We start from the raw sequence: 23,171 nt of genomic DNA, 5'->3' as shown, positions 1-23,171 counted from the left end.
GGAGGACTTACTGTTTGAAGGAGTCACCTTGTTCTCTAGAACGGATGAGACAGTAACTCTGATAAGGAAAAACAGATAACAAAGTCTATAGGGGGTCCTCAATTAGGCACTTTCCAATATAAGTGTATGCTTGTCAACCTTGGCACCTGTATCAAAGGGGCTACAGATATGCTAACACTTCAGGGGCTCAGTATCTTCATTGGAAGCCCCTTTTTTCCCCTCAGCAGAATTACCAGAGGCATAGGGGTTCAAACAGATCTCATTTTTGGGGCCAACAAGGGAGTCAACCCAATCACAAAAGCACTTCAGACTAGAAACAGCCAAATTTGGGAATACAGTAGTCCAGTTTTATGAGGCCTGGAGAGCCATCACCTCAGACAAATGGGTTCTTGCTATAGTGAAGTCAGGGTACAAATTAGAAGTCAAGAAAGTTTTCCCTTTTTCTCCCCCATTGGGAGTGGTTAAGCAGGCATCAGAAAGTGCTATCACAAGCTCTGAGTGCACTTCTTGAGAAAGCTGCAATTGAAGTGAGCATGAGTCACTCACCAAATGGGTGGCACAGAGTGTTAAAACTGCAGTACTTCAGTCCTAAGCTCTGCTCACAACTTGAGTTCGATGCCCAGCGAAAGCTGGGTTTTCAGGTAGCCGGCTCCAGGTTGACTCAGCCTTTCAGGTTGACTCAGCCTTCCATCCTTCCGAGGTCGGTAAAATGAGTACCCAGCTTGCTGGAGGGAAAGTGTAGATGACTGGAGAAGGCAATGGCAAATCACCTCATAAAAACATTGTGAAAGCAATGTCACTTTAGAGTCGGAAACGACTGGTACTTGCATAGGGGACCTTTCCTTTTAGTGGACAAAAAGAATTAAGAATTTAAGACCATATTTCCTATGGATACTGTTCCATCATTTTTACAGTTAATAAAGTTAAATTCTTGATTTGTTGTTATTGATATTAAGGATATTTATTTTCATATTTCTGTTCACCAGGATTCCACACATTTCTTTGTTTCTTTTGTGGGGACCATATATTTCAATACATTTTCTTGCCATTCTGTATAGCAGTGCACCCAGAGTATTTTCCAAGTGTGAAGCCCCAGTTGTTGCCCACTTGCATTTATGGGGTACAATATTTTCCCATTAGAAGACTGGCTGATGGTTGCAGACATCAGCAAACAGTAGAATACTGTAACCTTGTTTTGGAGCTCTGCCAAAAACTTGGTTTACTGATCAACTGGGAAAAATCCAAGTTAGTACCAGCACAAAGGGTCCAATTTATTGGTTCCATTTTGCATTCTGTACAGGGGAAAGGGTTCTTTCCCCCAGATTGAGTAAGTACCATCTCCATGCTAGAGGGGCAGTTCATAACTAATTGGTTCCAGTCAGTTAAGAATATTCTTCATTTACTACACATGGTCTTTACCACAGCAGTTTTGCCATCTGCCAGGTTACAAATGAGGCTGTTACAGCTTTGGTTCTTAGCTAACTATAATGCTAAGTTATACCCTTTATGGGAATGGTTCTGTGTCCCAAGATGGGTGCTTTGGGCACTGTTATGGTGGCGGTCTCAGGAAGGTCATTTGGGTTGCCTCATTATGAGATCATACTTACCACATATGCCTCACAGCTGGCTTGGGGGGTGCTTTGTGATGATGCATCTGTGCAAATTATCTGGTCATAAGCAGAGAAAGCATGTCACAATTATTTGGTAGAGTTATAAGCAGTTTTTAATTCCCTTATCAGTTTCTCAGATATCCTCTGGAATCAATCCATTTTACTCCAGACAAACAACATGACCACAGTGTTTTATATCAACAAACAGGGTGGTGCAGGGGCTAGGGATCTCTGCCAAGAGGCCACTTCCATTTGGCAGGTTGCATTGAATCTCAATGCATTCATTCAAGCAATCCATATTCCAGGAAAGCTAAATGTAGAGGCCAATGGATTTAGCAGGGCAGGGGAATCTGTCACACAAATGGTCTCTAATACCTACTTACCTGGAGCCTATTTTTGCTGAATGGGGTGCCCCCAACATAGATTTGTTTGCAACTTGGGACAATGTGATAGCAAGGAGGTTCTGCTCTCTTGCTGGCAGGGGCATAGGTTCCCTAAGTCCCCATCTGGAAAGGGAAAAGGCCAGATGGGAGAGATGAGATATGATTCTGGTGTCCCCAGTCTGGCCATGTCAAATTTGGTTTCAGAGTTTTTTGGAAATGGCACAGGGGTGGTTTATTCTTCTACCCAAATGTAGGGATCTTATCAACATAGCCAGTGTGCTCCATCACGATTTAGAGCATCTCAATCTTACAACTTAGAGGGTTGGGACAGAGAGCTGAGGTTTTTTTTCCCAAAGAGGTTCATTTTGAAAGAGGTTATTTTGAAAAATAAAGGTTTGGTATTTTCTTCATCAAAGGACCTATCTAATCTCTGTCCAGCTAGAGACTCTGTGGTCCCTCAATGGTGTCTGTCAGTAGTATTAATACACCTTATGGGCAAGCCTTTTGAACCTTTGGCAACTTGACTGATCTTCTTCATGGTCTCTGTGCTTCACACTCATGGGGATAGAGCACCTGTGCCGATCCCCGAATCAGTACCTAAAAAGCCCGGGATTTTTTCGGACTCGGCACCAACAGGCATGCGCAGGCGTCCCAGTGTACATGCTTGCCGGCGCCAGCGCGAGGATCCCGCCAGTTCCTTCCTGAACGCTGGAAGCCCCTACTGGAGGGAGACCGTCAGCAGTGGGGAAGGAGGGCGGGTAGTGTGAACATACAGATGACCTCTCAAAGATCTACAGTTACAGGTAAGCAACCTGTCTATCTTCTTCATGGTCTCTTTGCTTCACACTCATGGGAGATTAGCAAGCAAGGAGGCGGGAAGACGGTCAACCAGAAGAAACAGCTTGCAGCACCACAGCTCCCAGACGAGTCCTCTGTTGAGCATGCACGTCCAGTGCACAGTGCTTCGTACAGGCATGCGGAGAGGACCAGATGGCAGCCTTACAAACGTCCGTCAGGGAAACGCCTTTCAGGAATGCCACCGACGTCGCCATCGCTCTTGTAGAGTGTCCGCAAATACGCCTAGGTAACGGCTTCTTAGCCAACAAACAACACAGTTTAATAGTCTCAGTGAGCCATTATGAAAGCTGCAAAGCAAGCAAAGCAAAGCAAATTTTATTTTTATATCCCGCCCTCCCCCACCAGAAGGCGGGCTCAGGGCGGCTCACAGACATGACAAGCATGATTCGGTTAAAATAGACAGCAATGGTTTAAATAATACAATTACATGAATTAATAAAGTTTAAAAATATAAAAATAAGAGAATAGGAGATTAAAAGATATAAAAATATAAAGTAGGTAGAAATAGGTGCTATATTTCTGTCGGTCATAGTTTACATATTGTCATACATCAGTTCCAATTTCAACATAAAGTGGCTAAAAGCTGCTGAGATGAGATTCTGGAACGTAACTTAGGAGCAGCATAAGAAACAAAAAGATGCTGGCCCTTACGAAAACTCTTGGAGCGACTCAAATAAAACAATAAGGCACGCTTAACATCTAAAGCATGCAACCTACGTTCCTCATCCAAGGAAGGTGTAGGATAAAACATGGGCAACCAAACTTCTAAGTTAAGGTGGAACTGAGAAACCACCTTGGGGAGAAAGGAAATATCAGGAGCTAAGGACACTCCAGACTCAAAAGGATGCTGAGTCAGCCTGTCCAACACTAGAGTCAAATCCCACAACTGTGGGGGTGATCTCGAAGGAGGATAAAGCCTAAGCAAACCCTTCAAAAATCTCTTAGAATGAGGGTGTGCAAAAACTGAATGCCCCATCCACTGGTTCATGGAATGCAGATATTGCTGCCAGATAAACTTTAATGGAGAGAAAAACAAGGCCAGCATCCACCAGAGATAACAAAAACTCAAAAATAACCGGCAGACCCACCCTCTGGGGCGAAACTGTAGGATCAGCTAAAAACTGAAGAAACGTCCGCCACTTCCTATCATAAGCGCGGGTAGACAGCTTCCTGCTATTTAGGAAAACATGTTGGACTCTGCTGGAGAACTCACAGGGTCAATGAACCATGCTGTCAGCTTCAGGTGGGGCACGTTGTGATGTAATACATGACCATCCTGAGCTGACAGAAGGTCCGGTTCCGCCGGAAACTTGTAGAAGACCCCCCTCGCTAATTGGAGCAAGATCGGGAACCAGTTCTGCCAAGGCCACCATGGAGTCACCAGGATGCAGCATGGTCTCTCTTGCGATCTTGTTGACCACCCTTGTCAATAGTGGCAGAGGTGGGAACAGATATAGGAACCGACCTTCCCACGGGAACAGCAGACCATCTCCCAACGACTCTGGATCCGAGCCCCCTCTGGAGCAGAACAGAGGACACTTCCGGTTCTCGGCTGTGGCAAAGACGTCCACCTGATTTTACCCCCAGAGCTGAAACACGGGTTGAAGGAAGTGCCACTGTATCTCCCACTCGTGCGGGGAAGCCGCACCCCTGCTGAGAGAGTCTGCTTGCAGGTTGAGCACTCCTGGGAGATGCGCAGCCTTCACAAAGATGTCGTGGTCCAAGCACTCCGACCACAGTTCCAGTGCCAGCGCAGAGCCGTTGAGAAACTTTCCCTCCCTGTCTGTTGATGTAACACAGGGCAGTGGTATTGTCCGTAAGCAGAGCAACAACCTTCCCCATCACCATGGGGTGGAAGGATCGAAGAGCAAAATGAACTGCCAGCAGTTCCAGGTAATTTATATGGCAATCAATTTCAAAGGCCAAGGGCCCCCCACGCACACAGCGTCCATGTCGGCACCCCAACCCCATAAAGATGCATCTGTTGTGATCGTCACTGTTGGTACAGGTAGGTGGAAGGGAGCTCCCTCACAAATGTTGTCCTTTGATTTCCACCATTGCAGTGTTTGAAGTGTCACAGGTAGAATTACAAACCTCTTTTGAGGTGAGTCCCTTAACAGTCGAAACTGACAAAGAAACCAAAGTTGCGCCGTGCCCCACTTTCAACTCTGCAGAAGTTCGACAAGGTTGATAATGTCCATCGCTCTCTGCTGAGGCAGGAAAGCGCGATGAAGGTTCATATCCAGCAAAGCCCCTATGAACTGAACTGTCCGTGATGGAGTAAGGTGTGATTTCTCCAAATTGACCTGCTCTATCCCCATGAGTGTGAATGCACAGATGACCACTCGAAGATCTACAGTTACAGGTAAGCAACCTGTCTTTTAACCTTCATGAAAGTTTGTTTTCTGGTAGCAGTTACTTCTGCTAGACAAGTTAGTGAACTAGCAGCTTTACAGACTGAACATCCATTTTCAATTTTTTTCCTAGAAAATGTTGTATGCCCAAATCTCTTGTTTTTTGCCCAAAGTTGTCTTAAAGTTCCACCTGTCATAAGAGATCATTTTACCAATATTTTTTCCTACACCAAGTTCAGAGGGTGAAAGATGATTACATTCCTTAGATGTTAGGAGGATTAGATGCTAGATTGTTCTACAGAGTTTCATAAGAACAAGGCATTATTTATCTGTTTCTTGGGACTTAATAGAGTAAAGAGGGCCTCTCCTCAAACTATGTCTTGTTGGATTGTGCCCACTATCCGGCAGTGTTACAGTTTAGCCAATATACCATGTCCCCTTGAGATATGTACACATTTCACTAGAGCCTTGGCTTCTTTGGCTACATTCTGGAGTGGGGTTCCACTGACAGAGATATATAGATATATGGTCCTCTTCGGAAACTTTTGTTCATCACTATACTCTGGACATGCGGGAAAGACGAGAAGCCCAATTGAGAAAGGCAGCCCTTCAATCTATGTTCAAATACACGTGAGCATGCTCCTCCTACTAGTGTTTGGCTTGCTAGAAACTCCATATAAGACAGCACAGAAGATAGACGATGAAAACAGGATTGCACTCGTAACTGTTGTTCATCAAGTATCTTCTGTACAGGCGTGCATACCTTCCCTCCTGCCCTGCTGCATGCTTTCTTTGGCAGCATAAGGGATACTAAGGGTAAGGGTGCTGCTACAGAGGAACAGATGGTCCCTGGGCAGGAATGCTTTTCTGACTCCAGTGTACATTGCCCCCTGGAGGCCATTAAAAACCTACTGATTCGCAAGCCTGCTCATGTGCAGTCCCCAGGTGTACCTGCACAGAGATACTTGAACAAAAGTTATAGGTAAATGCAGCCCTATTTTTTGTTGTTTTGTTTTTTGCTTCTGATTTCTACAAAAACTGCCATCACACCACAGAAGTATTTGTAATAGGCTATTTTGAGGAAACCCCCCCCCATTTGAATGATCTGGAAAATGTATTGACCATAAACACTTTTTTCCCCTTCATGATTAGACTTTGGCCACAGAGCTGCAGCATATTGTGAAGGAGATCCGAACCCAAATAAGGCATACTAAAAAAATGCAACAAGAGAAAAAATATGGCAGTGGCATTTCAAAAGAGTCAGCTCACCGGGCCCAGTATTTGGCTGCCTCTATCCTTAACATATCAAAGACAGACTTGGATGAAATACTTGATGTTGAAGATGAAGAGGTAAGCTATTTTCATTCTTGATTCTGTTAAGAACCAGGATCAGATCTTCTGTTGGATGGATACAGCTCCATTTAAATCTTTGGGCTACAGGACTGTCCTCAACCATCTAAGAGTTTCCTTTCTGTTTCTAATGAGATAAAACCCAGTTCAGTCACACAGTGCATCTTCCTTTAGAGTAGCTGTGCCGTGCTGTTTGCTAAACTTTCCATGTTTGGTAGGGTTTGCTTCCTGTTAAGGAAGGAATTCCACAGTACAAACTTGTGCAAAGTTTATCCAGTCTAAGTTCAATGGAACTGGTGTAACTGCATGGAGTTGGCTGATAACAACTTTATGTGATAATGATTAAGGTTCTTCGCCATGGTAGTGAAGCTTTATACCCAAGTCCTGTGAGTTATTTATTAACTGAATACCATATAAATATTTCTCAAAAAATTAGATAAAATCTTAACTTAAATGTTCCTCTCCCAATATACTTTAACTACTTTAATTTTAGCTGAATCGACTATGCAAATCTTTTGCATTTTTATGTCCATTGTTTTAGACTGGGGTCCCCTCTCTGTCTGGCAGCCTTTCCATTTTCTGTTCTACTTCATGTCACAACACTGAATTTTTAAAGTATTGATGCTAATGGAACAAGTATACTCAGTGGTCAACAACTTGCAGTGACATTACTGAGAGTAGTGTTACACACAACATCATACTTGAGGCTTATACTCTTTTCCATCTTTCTCTCAGGATCTCACACTTCTTTTAATTGTGCCATTTTGAATGCCACAATAAAACACCCCTTTATAATTGCTTCTATTTAAGAAGCTACATCAAGATAACCATAAGTTCCTCTGTCTTAGCAGAACAGTGGCTAAGCATTTTCTGCTATTTCCACTCAGTTATCTGAATATATTTTAATTGTTATGACTATTTCAGTTATGTATAAAATCACCTTAAAATAATAAGGAAGCATCCCTAGGAAACTGTTTTTAATGAGGCCACATGTGCAGATATCCCACATAGAGCAACAAAATCAGGGGGAAAGAACTCCCCCTCTAGCATAGGTCTTACATGGAAAGACAGCTTTGGGGAGGAGGCAGGAACCCTTCCTTTCACCCTTTGGTGCTATTCAAAGACCATTCAAGTGTTCCTTTGTTTTTTTTAGAGCAGTTCTCTGCAACTGCTGTATGGTTGCAGGAAACATGAGTTGGGTCTGGGGAAAGTTTAGTTTGAATCATAGAGGCCTAGGATTCAGTGAACCTTGCAACTTCTTCCCCAGGAGAAAGGGAGAAATAGAATTGCCTCTCCAATAGCAGCTTCCATCTAAACCCATCAAAGCTGCATCCCCACCAAGTTTTTTATAACTGTTCTGTAACTTTCTGATACTAGATTGTGGTTTCACATACCGGTTTTACTCGCTGATGCCTTAGCTGGAGCTAAGCTGAGTTGCTGTCTCACTTCCTTCCAGGTGTACAAAAATTTGAGTAGGGTGCTGCTTCATGCCATTTTGGCTGTTACCTGAGATAAGCGAGTCTTCTCTCCTCACTGGTCTCCTTTCATGGGTAGCTATTGCAAAGCAAGGTAGCATTGTTGGTTATAGGTAGATTCTGGAAACTCCTCCACATTGACAGAAATTATGCACCAATATTTCATTTTCAGGAGATGGAACAGATGAAAAGAGAACATGAAAATGACAAGGAGTGGATGAGCTACTTACAGAAGCTTTTGGAAGGACAGGTATTCCATTCACTTATAGTTAATTTGGTGGTAGATACTGCTTGTATAATGGGAAGGAGAATCACCTCATTGTGTAGAACATATGACACTATCTTATTTAAGTCAGACCATTATTCCAGCAAAGTCAATTTTATTTGCTTTGCCTGTTAGTGGACTTCCATGTCTTTCATGGCACTGACTGCTTGATCCCTTTTTAACTGAAGTACTGTATAAAGTAGGGCATCTTTTTAAAAATATCTAATCAGTCGTATTTTTAATATATGACTTAAAAACTGGTAGTGATCAAAAAGCCTTTTATATAGAATTCATTCTGTTTCATTTTTGGAAATCAAGACCAAATGCAAAGATAAATTCCTTTTAAAAGTACCCTGTATGTATTTTTTTTCTTTTCTTTTCTTTTCTTTTTCCTTTTTATTTTTTTAAATTTTATTTATAATCAAAAAGACCCCAATACAAACACACAAGAACAAGGCAGACATAGTCTAAAGCAGTCTGCTAAAGTGGGGCATCTTGTTCAGCTAACATGGTGTCCTCCATGGGAAAAGAAAGATTACAGTAAAATGGTTCTCTTTGACAATTTACCATGAAAAATTGCTGCTACTTCAAATGTAGGGTGAAGTCACAGCATCACCTAGAAGGACTACTCTGAGTAGGAACTGAGTGGTTGCCTCTAGTTTACTACTCAGAAGGGTGCCTGCCAGATGAGAGCAGCACTGTACCAGTCTAACATGGTGCAAGGAAAACACTGAAAATGGCTGGATAAAAGGATAAGGGAGCTAGATGCAGCCTGATCATAACAATTTTTAAGAAAGAGGAGGGCATTTGGATAGCACTAGAGCTCTTGGTAGGGTTCAGCTACATATGTGATGTTCAGGAACAGATTTAATTAGCTGAATGTAAATGTCTTAAAGTATTACATAACTATTGTTCCTAAGGACTATTTTTTATTAAAGGGGCTTTTCAGTATGATAAGGGAAAGGCTTAACACCGCATTTGCTTGAGCTAACTTTACAGATGGAAGTAAAACATCTAGGGAGAAAAGCATACATCTTGGCAACATATTAATTAAATTATTGAATCTATCTGTATCCTTGGTGGAGAGAAAAGTATCCATTCCCTCATATGTCTTAGGAAAAAGAGATTTTTTTATTATGTGCCTTTAAAGTTAGTAGTTGATATGGACACCTGAGGAGTTCATGGGTTTCTGTGACCTTTTACTATGGACCTGTTTCCAGTCAATTCATGTTTTCCTCACAGCCAGACAGCTGTTTATTACCGTGTCTTCCCGCATTCTCTACAATATTTTCTACTGAGACCTCAAGCAGCTTGTTAGTGGGAAGTAAATATTGATTTGGCATCCTGTCAATGCAGAAAGAATGAAAAAATTTCCACTAGAGGCCCCTCAAACATTTTCCTATCGACATTTTCTGGGCAGAGTGGAAAGCTGCATAGAGGATGACAAGGCTGAGACTAGTTGAAATCCCTGAGGGGTCCATTGAGACTGCCGCTGTGACCTGTGTGATACTTTTTCTTCTCTTTCAAGTCTTTTTTTTTAATACACACACAGTCTGCTGGGATGCTCCCCTCTTGTAAGTGATCAAGGGCAGCTTATTGGCAGGTGAGAGCCCTGCTTTTCTAGTCATAGCCAGCTTTTGTTTCAAGATGGCTGACAACATAAACTGTATCTTAAAACTTCTTTTTACTGTAATTTTTATTTATCTTTTTAATTTTATCAATGTATCTCTAAAAATCTGGAGGAAATTTTCCCTTTAAAAATCCTTTATGGCAACATATCTAGGTGTTTACTATGTGTGTAGTGTAAAATACACGTTTCATTTCTGACTAGGTGAAAGTTGAAAATAGTTTTCAGTTAGTATTGGGGGGGGGATGAAGTAAATAATAAATAAATTATCAGAAAATACATTCTGCCAAAAAGTTAACAATACTTGTGCTGCCTATCAGAGCACAGATAAATGATTCTTTATCTTCAGTCTTCTGTGCAGTTCCACATTGGGACTGCATTTGCACAGGACAGCCACTGGAAGCTCTCTTATATCCACTCTGGTATTTCTTTAACACTCCGAGGGGAGCTCCTCTCCTGTAGAGGTCATTAGAGGCCATCTTCCTGCCTAATGGTCACATGCCCTACAGGAAGGAGCCCCCCCACATTTTCCTCAGCCCTTTCTTCACCACCACCACATTGTGAGGATGTGTTCTCTTCAGCTCTGATTGTTGTGAGTTTTCTCAAAGTTTTCTTTGCTCCCAAGAGTCTCTCCCCTCTATGGGGAAAAATATACCCAGTGTGGTACAAAAATGACCTGTTCAGATTAATACCATCTCTGCTTTTTCTGCTTTGATGAGGCCCATAATAAAGCCACATGCAAGATTTGCCTCCAATTTACCCCAAAACCTGCTCATATCAAGCAGCTCTCTTAAAGGCAAGCTTATGGGAGAAAGCGTTCTATTGCTCTAAGTACCTAGCAGTGAAAGCATCTGCCTCAGCAGAGGACAGTGAATCCTTGCCTTCGAAATCCCTGGTTAGAACTGACCAACTTGCAAGCCTGCCGCTGAGTGTCTTGGTTCCATCAGTTCCAGGGACAGAACCAAAGTGCTGGGTCCAATTGCCTGCCCATTCAGCTGAATGCTGCACGTTCCAAATCCAAATGTAAGGAGAAGTGTTGTTTCAGTTCCAAGACACTCCCGGAATCAATTAACACTTTGGTTCCAGCCAAAACCATCTTTGGTTCTGATAGGACAGAAGGAAGTCTCACCACGAATGCCTTCTCCACATGCCTCCCTAGTTCATTCATTCTCAGAAGGGGAAATAGAGCCTGGCCAGTGTGCATTGGCGGTCCCAGCAGCTAGTCAACTGTCAGAAGCATCCTCCCCAGCACCATAACAGAGTTCTATGCCTTTGCCTTCTTGGAAAGGCTCCCCTTATTATTTTCCTTCTCACAGACTTCAAGAATGGGGCAACTGACAATTGTGAAAAGCACCACCAGAATCGAGGCACCCCTTTTCATGATTTTATGACCCTGATCCAGTGTCACCTAATGAAGATCTGAAGCTCTGCACAAAGTAGATGATGTGAATGCCTAAATTGTTGGCAATAAAGGTGACCTCCAGCAACACAAGACCTCAACATAACATCTTAGGCAAGTTCTATGCAGCGTCACCTGGTGTAATCTCCTTCCCTATCCTGGAGGGTATGGCCAATATCTCCAAAGCCCCCTGGCAAAAACCAGCTAGCATGGCTACCACATCCAGAAAGATGGAGAATTTATACAGGGTGCTGCAAGAAGGTCATACATACTTTTTCAGCTATCCTCCAGCTTCATCCCTCATAGGCAAGGAGATGCGGCAAAACAGTGTACAGGTGCACGTTCCTCACCAGCTGGTAGAGAGGGGAGAAAAACCAATGCAGTTAGTAAAAAAGTTTACTCTTCTACTACACTCAGCCTGCACATTGCCAACTATAGTACAATAATGGAGAATACCAGTTGTTCCTCTGGGGAAAGATAGCTGCTTGTATAGTGCTCCTGTCTGAAGACAAGAAGCCTCCAGCTAAAGTGGAAGCATTGTGCCTATCTATGCAAAAGATTAATGCAGACAGACATGCTGCTGACCTCCTCCATGGCCATGGCTTCAGAGCTTGTACTGAGAAGGCATGCTTTGCTGTGCTCCACAGTCTATACCTCCCTCCTGACACCCGGCAGAAGGCGGAAGACCTCCCATTTGAGGGAACAACATTATTTGTTTCATCGACTTATGATCTTTTATTCCAGTTCAAGAACAAGAAAAGAGCCCATTCATTTGACATCACAGCAGGCCCTGCCACTTATACTGGCCTCAGTAGACATACAGATTCCACCAATTGCAGTCACCATACTCTTGGGACTTATTCCAACAGCCTCATCACAGTATCCTACACATTGATGCTTTTGGGGATCTACAGCACAGGGCAGGTCCATTCATAGCATTCACAACATCAGCAACTTTCTAAAGACTTGCAACAGGCTCCAAAAGGTTATTTCTGACTAGGGCTATAATAGACCAGACACTTACTGTCTTTAAAAACAGGTTGGCTGTTTTTAGTGACAGATGGCAAGAGGTCACTCATGACACTTGGGTTTTATCTATTGTTAGTTTGGGTTATACGTTAGAGTTTTGGCAATGGCTACCCCTCCAGCATCCTGATCAGGTTCTGAATAACTCCATGCCTGAGTTGGAACAGTAGCTGTTGTCCTTTATCCAAAAAGGAGCACTACAGGAGGTTCTTGACTCAGATCCCATCACAGGTTTCTGTTCATGTTTTTTCCTGGTATCCAAGAAAGATGGAGGTTTTAAACCAGTTCTGAATATGAGGGCTCTGGATTATTTTCCTGAATGTTAGAAAGTTCAAAATGTTGTCTTTGGAGTTGATCCTGCAACTGTTAACATTAAATTGCTGGTTTTGTGCACTTGACTTTCAGGGCACTTATGTCCATATAGTTATCCAGCAGTATATCATCCTTCTGTTTGGGCTGGCAACTGTCCCACGAATATTTTCTAAATGTGTTGCTTTTGTGGTAGCACATCTCAGGTCTAGTGGTTGTTCTTATTACCCATTTTTTGGATGACTGACTCATTACTGCACCTTCCCATGAGGAGTTATAGTCACAGGCAGGGCTTTTTTCCTGGGACAATGTGGTGGAATGGAGTTCTGGAACCTCTTTGTAAAAACAAAATTCTCAAAAAAATGTTTAAAAGTTCATGAGGGGCAACCGTGTGTTTCTCCTTTGTTTTCCTGTTGAGAGTTCCAGCACCTCTTTTTCCAGAAAAAAAAAGCCATGGGCCCAGGTTTCCCTGATTATACAAATTTGCCAGGAATTGGGTTTGGTAATTAACAGCAAGAAATCACACCTCCAACCTTCTCAGAAGGTTTCCTTTACTGGGGCCCTTCTGTATGCCACAGTGGCCTACACATCAAGGCATTGCTTAGGTGCCTGTCTAACAATGTATTTCAATCACTCCTTTCCTTTCAGAAGCTGTTAGGAGTTATGGCCTCTACCACAGCCACAAGAATATGATATTTACAGAATTTGTTTTAAAGCAAATTTTACCCTGCCAGGCATTCCCAGCATACTAGGTTCACAGTACCTAGGTCCATAGTACTGCAATCAGACTGGTGGGTGTGTGATAGTAACTTCCTAGTTGGTGTACCATTTGCAGGAAGGGTGCCTGAATTTTCCATCAGATCTGATGCATTGTTACATGTCTGGGGAGCCCATTGTGGGTCACTTTCCATTCAGGATATGTGGTCACCTGAAGAAAGGGTTTTCATATTAACGCCCTTATCTCATTTGCAGAGCTCACCAAGGGGAAATTCATTCAGGTCATATACAATACTACAGCAATGACCTATATAAAACAACAAGGGGGGGTACTGGGAAAGAAAGGAGGGAGAGGAGCAGGAGAGGGGTGCAAAGCCACAGTCCCCTCACAATCTCTTAGCCTGGGTTAAAATATCACCCTGTTCTCTGTGTCCTTCTTCAAGACTTCTTTTGTTGCCATCTTCCCTGGCAATTAAGTCATTAGCAGAGCTATTACACCCTTCTGAATGAGGAGAAAACTTTGTCAAAGTCACCAGAGTTCTCCTTCAAGTTTAGAAACCAGGTATCTTTCATTTGGCATATATTTATGAAAATATCACATGTTGCAGTATCTGCATGGAAGCCCCTGAAAATCATTTTTTTCTGTGGGGGCTGCTACTGTGTGCGCTAGCCCAGTTTCTCACAGAGCTTTGGCACTAGCAGCGCTCACGCTCCTGGCAGATACCAGCACTAAACTGCTATTTCTGCTCTGGACACTGGATGCAGGATAAGAGGATTACCCATGTAAGACTTAGGTTTCCATATAAGACACATTAGTTTTGTGATATAATTGACTTGGTTGTCTCCCCCACCCCACCCCCAAACAATCCACCTTTCTTTTCTGTACAAAATGTCTTGCAGCAAGGTACATGAGATCACTTAATACTGAAGTTTGATATAGTGTCTTCTTGTGCCATTGAGCCTGGCCTCTGGAACGTAATTGCCCAACAGTATTGATTTAATAGCCTAGGTTTATTTGTGGACTCCTAATTATTGACTGGAGGTAAATTTAATGGAGAAACCTTTATGAACACGGGGAAACTGCTGCTGTTGCTGTTATACATAAATGAACTGCATCACATCCCTTTAGATCATTTTTCAAGCTAATTTTATTCCACTGTGACAGTATGATAACATTTAAAATGTCATACAACGTTTTGTTTTTATTGCTGACATGCACCATTTTACTGCTACATTAGAATTTGGGGAAGGGGGGCTCACGGTGAACACTAGTTCTTTATTGTCATTTAAAGATTCCCCTGGAGTGTAATTATGAGCTATGACACACCTCTGTCTTATAGTCTTTCTCCACCTGTATTTTCTATAATGGTAGTGCCTGAAAGGGGCAGAATCTTTGCCTCCTTTAGAAAATTGTTGATACTATTGTATTAATATCATATCTCGGGGCAGCTGCAGAACTGCATGTGCATAAAATGGCCTCACATATGAGAGAGATTATGGACAGATCAAAGGGTTCACTATTTATAATTGGAACATTGGGTCCCCCCCCCCCCTTAATCAAAGTCATCTTTGCCATTTCGAGGAGGGAAGATTTTTGTCATTAAAAATGATGTATTTTTAGTTATGAAAATCTCAGAGTGGAAGAGAGGGCAGAAAATCTGATGCCCCAAACATATTGAAATAGAAGAAATGTAGTATGTTCAGTGTCCTTCCCTGACAAGGACATGCATGCTTCTTTTGTGGTGTGAATCAAACTCACAGATCATCTGCTAGTATACAAAACCTGAAACATCATGTGACATATGCAGCAAGTACACGTAATAGCAAATATGCTCCTCGCAAGTATATAGCCAGTTTGATTTTCAGCTCAGCACTTCTAGAAGTTAAAATTTAAAAACCTCATTACATAAGTAAAGTTTGGGAAAAGACAAAATACTGTATGCCAAGGATCTGAAATGAGATCCTGCATTTTATTTGTTTTATTTTGTTTACAAGCCTGACTATCTGGGGCTGGCAACACGACTGGCTGAGAGTCAGCAACCAGGACCCAACAGTCATGTAGCAACTGGTACACAGCTTGGCCATTCTCTTTGCCTTGGTACTAGAGTTACTACTGAAACAAAAATCCTGCAGTTTGAAGTGCTGACTACATTCTTTCACAGCTGCAGCCCATAGTCTGACCCAGAGTCACCTTGCATGTATAAGAGCTGTAAATGTCAGACCAACCTCTGGCAAAATCAGGCCCAAGAATCTGGAAGGGAGTCAAGGGGTAAGGTAAAGCCAACATACAACCAAAAGGAATCTAGACAGAGGCAAAGAAACAACATACAATTGCAGTAAGGGATAGGAACACTTAACAAAAGAATCCCTTCATCCATGTAAAAATAGATGGGGCCCATTGGTTAAGTCATCTTCCTGTGAATACACTCCCACTGAGACAGGGTGGGAAATACCCATGGGACTGCGCCCTTGATTATCAGGCACTACTTGTTATTGTTTCAGGCTAATTTGCATACATAGCCAGGCTGTAGGAGGCCCCTTTTTCTGCTTCTTTGCTCATGATTTTTAAAAAATGATTCAGACAAACTGGATGAAAGGGGTGAGTAGGAGTGGCCAGTAGTCACATAAATGAGCTTTCAGTTGTAGAATGCCAGTGCAGCTATTGTGGTCACTTTGTGAAGACTATCTGTTTTGGTTTCTGTTGTTGTTGTTGTTTGTTTTTTCAGCCTGTTCTTTGGTCCCAGCTCTAATTAGCTTTGTAACATGATTGAATAGTGGTTGTTCAAAGAGCCCTCTGCTAGCTCTTGGTACTCTCAGCAAGAGGGCTTTAATAGCATTGCAGTGGTCTTTGCTGTCCCTGCAGAATTTGCTAGCAGAAGATTAGTAGTTCACTTTCTGACTTCTGCCTCTTTCCCAGGAGCCCTTACTGTCTTGAAACTTTTGGAAATTAAAGCTTCCAGTATCCTTACATTAAAAGAAGCTGAAACCTATATGATATGTAGGTTATGGACTAGCATTATCCATTATATAATGTAAGCACCATTAACTACAGAGCTGTCACAAACTTAGGCAGAACAGTTTTCCATTTCTTGAAGCATTTCAATAATGGAATGCAATATGAACTCAGTAGTTGTATGCAGGCCTCGGATTCAGTGGGAGCTCACAGGAGCACAGCTCCGGAACCTTTCTGAGAGTTCCGCCTCCTAGTCCATTGAATTGTAAGTACAGCTGCATAACAATTCCTGGATGAGCTCCACCACCTGTTTTTCTACAAAACAACCCCTGGTTGTATGGCATATGAAAAATGGTTCTGCATTACATCACACACAATTAATGAATTTAACAGAGAGGCCAGATTAAGTTTAAAAAATGGACCCAGGATATCCAGTACAGAACAAAAAAGTATTCAGGTGAAATTTGTTGCATGGTATCAGTGATCAACAAGGAGCCCCATGACACAGAATGGTAAGCTGCAGTACTGTAGTCCAAGCTCTGCTCACAAACTGAGTTCGATCCCAGTGGAAGCTGGATTTAGGTAGCCAGCTCAAGGTTGACTCAGCCTTCCATCCTTCCAAGATTGGTAAAATAAGTACTCAGCTTGCTGAGGGTAAAGTTTAGATGATTGGAGAAGGCAATGGCAAACCACCCCATAAAAAGTCTGCCAAGAAAATGTCCTGATGGGACGTCACCCCATGAGTCGTACTCAGTAACGACCTGGTGCTTGCAAAGGGGACTTACCTTTTGCCTTTTATCAGTGATCACTAGACAACATAGTGATGCAACAATATAGGGAAGAAACATTGTTTTAAAACTTTCTAAATGCTCAGAACTAGTTTTCATTGAAGCTAGCCAGCGCTAAATCATTTTTACCTATTAAAACCAAAGTAGTCTACTAGTGTGGTGAGTGGAGAAGCAAAGGGGCAAAGGATGGGAAGGAGAGCACTTATGTACATGCACATGTGGTGGGTATAAGGAGCAGAGTGCAGCCATTTGCCTCTTCCACTCTGAAAATAGGTTAGTAGTAATCATTACCTAAGAAAAATTCATATTTCTTAAGAAAAATCATGAGTTTGGTTGTTCCCCAACACTGTCTAGCTTCAGCTTTGCTCTTGATTCTGACTTGATTTAATCCTGTGACTACAGCTGACACATAAATTTCTGTTGTGAAGACACTTACTTTAGTATTATATGATTTGCCTGTCTTTACCACAGGGACTTAGTCTGAAATGTTCTACCCTTGATGGACAGGGTATGGTGTCTAAAATATCCCCGTGCTTGCAGTTTGTTCCCTCTAGCACTGAATTCAAGCATCTCATTGCTTTGACCTACATGAATTGATTTACTTTCTCCTTTTCCCTTCTATACTCTCATATTACTTGGCTGTAAACTTGCAGGAATGATCCAACCTTTCCCCCTTCTTCTTTAAAGCTTTGTAGATGCCATAGTAATTATAAAGTATAGATTATGTGATTGATCCTTGTGACTTACTGTTCTGTCATACACAAACATATTTCAATAGAATTTATAAGTACCCTTTTTTATTCTTTAGAAGGGAGAGAAGTGTCTTGGAGTGGCATTTTTCAGTGGGAAGATGGCAGGAGAGGAAAGAGCTAAAGAGCTCTCCACACTGTTCTTTCCCAGTGGTTGCCTGGGGGGAGGGGAGTCTTTTAAAATAATCTCAGAAACATGTCGTTCCATCCTTAGCTAGTGGCCAAGAGCATACACTATCACAAAGGAAACCTGTAATTCATACATTCTTGACCTGTGGTTTAATTCCCAATGAAATATCTATTAGGTTCACCTAAGTTCCACTGAAGTGAACAGCACTTAAGTGCACAGTTCAGCACTTAGGTACCATTCATTTTAGTGGGACTTAAGAAAGCCTAAATTGTTCTTTCTGAATTGCATCTGGTGACTGTAAATTCCACTTGACTAACAATGCATCCAAATAGCTGGCCTCAGATACTTAAGACCATAGTTTTTTTTTAATTGAAGTATTTTATATTAATAAAATTCAGATACACAAAGTATAGAAATGTGTTTAATATTTTAAAGCATTTCATATTCATTTATTTATTAAAATATTTATGCCCCAGCTTCCTTTGTGGTTCAAGGCAGTTCAATACATTGTCAGTTTTCTGTAAAAGGTGTGATCCTGACCAATGTGTACCATTAGACTCAAGACTCATTACTATAATGCCAACCAGTTGTATTTCACACATCTCTCTGTGTGATGTGTAAAACGTATGGGTGACATTCAAACTTTGGCTGGATTGTATAGAATGAACTCTTCTTTTTACTCAGGAATTACAAACACATAGAGGAAATCTCAGTGTATTTACAAAACCATCAATAAAAATCTGGCAAGGCTCTATTGAAGATGAAGACTGCAAAGATGCAGTGTAGGATGTATGTCTATAAAGAGAACTAGATAAGAACATGAACACCCTCCCAGAAGCTGATAAATGCACAAGACATGTGCAACATTTCAAGCTCCTCTTCCCCTTGATTGCCCTGAATGATTAAGATAGAAACATCTCCTTAAAAATCATTTTACAGTGGCAGAGCAGCCACAGAATGTAGAGAACAGCAGGTAAAATGTAGAATGATAGGCACCCAAGATAGCAGTGAAGTAATACATTCATCTAAAGCAAGATGTTATGAGGAAAAAATATAGATTATCGAAAGTAAATGCAGTCTATATAGCAAAAGACAAATTGGAGAGAATTTGGAGAGTGGAAACACCAAAGGCAATACACACAATATTTCAGCTACAGGGGATGGGTTGCCAAGTCATGTACGCGTCATTCTGTAAAACTTGCCTCTGCTGCTAGTATGATACAGCTGGAGTAACTGTTGTACACTGCTTTCACCAGATCAGTGTCCTTGTGGCAAAATGAATTTGCACATCACATTTCATATGCAGTGGTATATATGCTTCACATATTTTGATGGATGAAGGTTTGAGGGTTTTAAGGAGCAATTTGCACACTAATCAGTTACATTCTCTACTCTGATTCCACCCACACCTTTTTTTAAATTCACCTTTGAAAAATCTGACATTTTTCTTTGCCTTGGATTATGTTACTGCTCCACCTCCATTTGGATATGTGGTCTGGGTAAAAAGAGAGAGGAGTCTCATATTTCTCTTATGGCCCTTCTATTTATTTATTAGTTTTCTTCATTTATACCACACTTTTCTCCCAAACAGAAAGCCAAATCAGCAGCCATTGTTCTGCTCTCTTCCATAATTTTTCCGGTCATTGTTATGAAATCTTAGCCTAAAAATATACTGTTTTCAATTTTAAAAATCCTTTCTCCCCTTAGCCTATCGCAGAATTTCTGTGATGTCATGAGTTGTTAACAAATGTCTTGTTTAACAGCATTGATTAGCAGTATTAGTTATATGACAACGGATGAGCACTGTAACTTCTTGGAATTTATTTACTTCATTTATACCCCCCTCTCCTCCCCAAAGGAATTCTTTTCTTCTGTCTTATGCTCACAGTAACCCTGTGAGATAGGTTATGCTGAGAGTATATTAGGTCATCCAGCAGGCTTCCATGGCAGAGTGGGCATTTGAATCTAAGTCTCCCAGATTCTTGATCAGCACTCTAACCATAGCACCACACCAAGACACTCTCTACCAGTATAGAGCTTTCTAATGAATGCAATGACTGCAGTGTCTTTTCACTGCCAGCCTGACCCTCTTTGTCACAGTAAGCAGTCCAGGAGTGTGGACTCATCATTTAATGTAGAGGGAAAGTTACCATTGGCCACTGCTCTGAAGGGCCATTGGCAGCTAGGAATAATCAGAGCCAGTGTCATGGTTGAACCCAACCCTGACAGCCAAGCCCTGGAATTCTGGTGGCACTGCAGGACCACTTAGCTCAGACCTGGCCAATGGCATCAGCAGTGGGTGCTAGCTCTCTCACTGCCTCCCGTGCATGAGATTAAGGACTTACTCCCCAGCCATTTTATTATATCCTTGTTTTCCCCTTTGAATATTGGCATAATCTGTCAAGCTGACAGCTTTCTCTTGCACAGCTTTCTCTTGTACCTTGGGCACATAGCTAGAGAGCCATTTGAAGCATAAAAGAGCATTTTAATTGTTTCAGCCCACCCACCCCAGAAGCTCATGTGCTTTCATTTCAGCCATGCTTGAAATGGTTCCACTATTTTAGTTTGCGGCCTTTTCAGGAAAGCACCATTTTCTAACATCAGAGTGAATCTACTAATCAAGAGCACCGTTTGATGACAACCCCTTCATATACAGATAATAATACAGCTCTTGGAAGATGAAAATGATGAGTTATCATGTAATAACTCTTCAAACACTGAGGCTTTTGTGATAATTATACTAATCCAAATGAATAACATGGTTGCCTAACTCAACTGTCAAGTTCAAATACAGTCTGTGACTAGGTGTTGGGTGCTTTTTTTCTGTTGCAAAGTTTGCCTTGTGCTTTGGCTTTTTTGTACCATCTTGATCTATGAAGACATTTTTCTACATTTAGTCACCAAAGTTTCAGTGGACTCCTCCAAAACCATTTGCCCCCAGCCCTGTGAGCTGTATTGATAGCTCCGTCTCTCGCTCTCCTGAGAGCAGTCAGCATGCCGTGCTGCGTCTACTTATAAGTGCCCCAGAGATGACTGTAACCTCATATTGATCAGCTGATTGAAGATAAATGACAGAGCTGCTGGTATTGCAGATTACATCATTAACATGGTCAGTAAACCATGAATTGTTCAATAAGGCGTTTATCTTTTTTCATTTTATTCTGCTCTTTTATCATTTTTATGATAAGGAACAGTTACACACACTAATCAGGAGGATCCGTTTTAGGAGCGAACCGACATGGGCAAGTGTGCTGGTGTCAGAACTAAGTGAAATCTAATGGCTTCGGGATACTTAGTAAATGTTTTTAGCTGAAGAAAAATATGGAGTTCACTGATCATTTTTCTTACTCTGTTTCTCTTTTAGTTTCCTTTTGCTTCGTATTTAATGGATGCTGTGCTGGAAAAACTAAATGAGCAGAAGAAACTGGCAGAAGAATACAGTTCTCTTATGAAACAAATGATGTAACAATGCTGGAGAACTGAATTTTGACCTTTTTTGTGTGGGCGGCTAATGTTAAGGACTAATTCACAATTCATATTAGCAAGTTGTTTGGTGCATTTGCACCAAAATAGGAAAGTTCCATATTTGAACATACAGTAAATGAGCACCAAAATGCTATGGAGTTGTGCAGAGAACACTAGTTAAAACCTACTAAATTAATCTTAGTATAATGTGTGAACCATCCCTTTCTAAATCCTATTGGACTCAGTAGGACTTAATTTAAAGTGATCAAGTTTTTGATTGGGCTGAAGATCTGTTTCTTTCTGATAGGGATATATTGCTAGACAACTTCTATAGTGATTGTATTGCATATCAGCTGTGGAACAATTATTATTTACACCCCCATTTCTGCTGCAAATTACTTAAGTACTGTGTTCCTAAGCACAGGAATTCCAACAAGCGTATGAAAACAGCACTTGTTTGTCCAGTTGCACATTTTTGAAGATGCCATTGTAATGGGTTTAACCTTAAGAGCAAGGAATACATGATGGGCCAATCCACTGGAATCTTCTTTCACAGCTGTACTCGCACCATGTGTGTTCCATTCAGGGATGTGTTTGAAAGATATCTTTACACCTGATTGGGCCATACATTCTCATGTACAAGGATGCAAATTTCAGTTAGTTCTTTTGAAATTTTAGGATGTTCTTTTGGATTACAACTCCAATCATCATGAAGATGATAGGTCATCTATAAATTCTGTGTTTATTTTGAAATATATATTTTAAAAAGCATGGTGTGAATTCAAATTTAGAAGACATTTACCGTAATTCTTATTTTTGACTGTGAAAGTGTGTACTAAAGTGTGTTCAATGTATTTAAAAGTATTTAAGAATAAATGGTTTTGATATTGTGTTTTTAGCTGGAAGCTATTACTCAATGCGGGTTGGGTCACATAACCCCGGGAATCAACTGGAAGGGAAAAGGAAGCAAAGAAAGCAATGCTTAGGCATTGACCGCATATCACTAAATCCAAGTACTAGTACTTTCTTGAACCACATAAGTTTTTTGTAATACTGAAATGAAAACTAATTTGTTTGAAAGAAACTTAGGAGCTTTTCGAAGAGATACATGCTGAATAGGGCTGTGCATTCGGTTAAGAGTTTACCGAATATTTATCAGATACCTGCCATTTCGGCAATATCTGGAAATAGGGAATTCCGGATAGGCTTTTACAGTCTTTTTGGAATTCCGAATACCTTAATTCTGGATATTTCCAGATAGTATTCAGAAATATTCCGATAACCTAGCTTCTCTATTTTTTTCTATGGAGGAAAGGCAAAGGCAGTCTGTGATAGCCTTTCCTGTCTTTCCCTTGGCTTTTCCCGCCTCTGGCTGGGGGGAGGAGGGGAGGCCCTTGACCAATCACAGCCATCCATTTTGCAGATTACAAAATGCATGGCTTTGCAGGATTTTTCAGGGCTGTTGTTGCTACAGTGTTGTGTCAAGGGAGAGGGAAGGGAGAAACTGCAGTTCTCCAATAGAACTCCATGTTTCCCCTCTCAATCCAATCAGAGAACAGTTTATTTTCAAACTGTTCTGTTCTATCCATCTCTTGCCCCCCCCCCCCCCCCCGACTGACCATTGTTGCTGCTGTGCTGACATAGAGAGAGACTGAATGAGCTTGTGCCCTTTGGCTGAGCTCTGCTCTCTGTGCCTTGCTGCTGGTGTTCCTG

At 41.5% G+C, this 23,171-nt stretch overlaps 1 protein-coding gene across 1 annotated transcript in view; it reads left to right on the top strand.

Moving 5' to 3' along the window:
- Positions 1-22,350, top strand: part of CNTLN (centlein) — a 380,111-nt gene extending 357,761 nt beyond the window's left edge. Inside the window, exons 24-26 of the mRNA XM_060236541.1 lie at positions 6,358-6,555; positions 8,203-8,280; positions 21,358-22,350. Of these exons, the coding sequence (XP_060092524.1) occupies positions 6,358-6,555; positions 8,203-8,280; positions 21,358-21,459 (378 nt within the window). The 3' untranslated portion in view covers positions 21,460-22,350. The remainder of the gene's footprint in view (positions 1-6,357; positions 6,556-8,202; positions 8,281-21,357) is intronic.
- The last annotated feature ends 821 nt before the right edge of the window (positions 22,351-23,171 follow it).

The sequence above is a fragment of the Heteronotia binoei genome, chromosome 4, assembly GCF_032191835.1.
Source record: "Heteronotia binoei isolate CCM8104 ecotype False Entrance Well chromosome 4, APGP_CSIRO_Hbin_v1, whole genome shotgun sequence".
Taxonomy (NCBI): Eukaryota; Metazoa; Chordata; class Lepidosauria; order Squamata; family Gekkonidae; genus Heteronotia; species Heteronotia binoei.
This window is presented reverse-complemented; position numbering and strand designations above follow the sequence as displayed.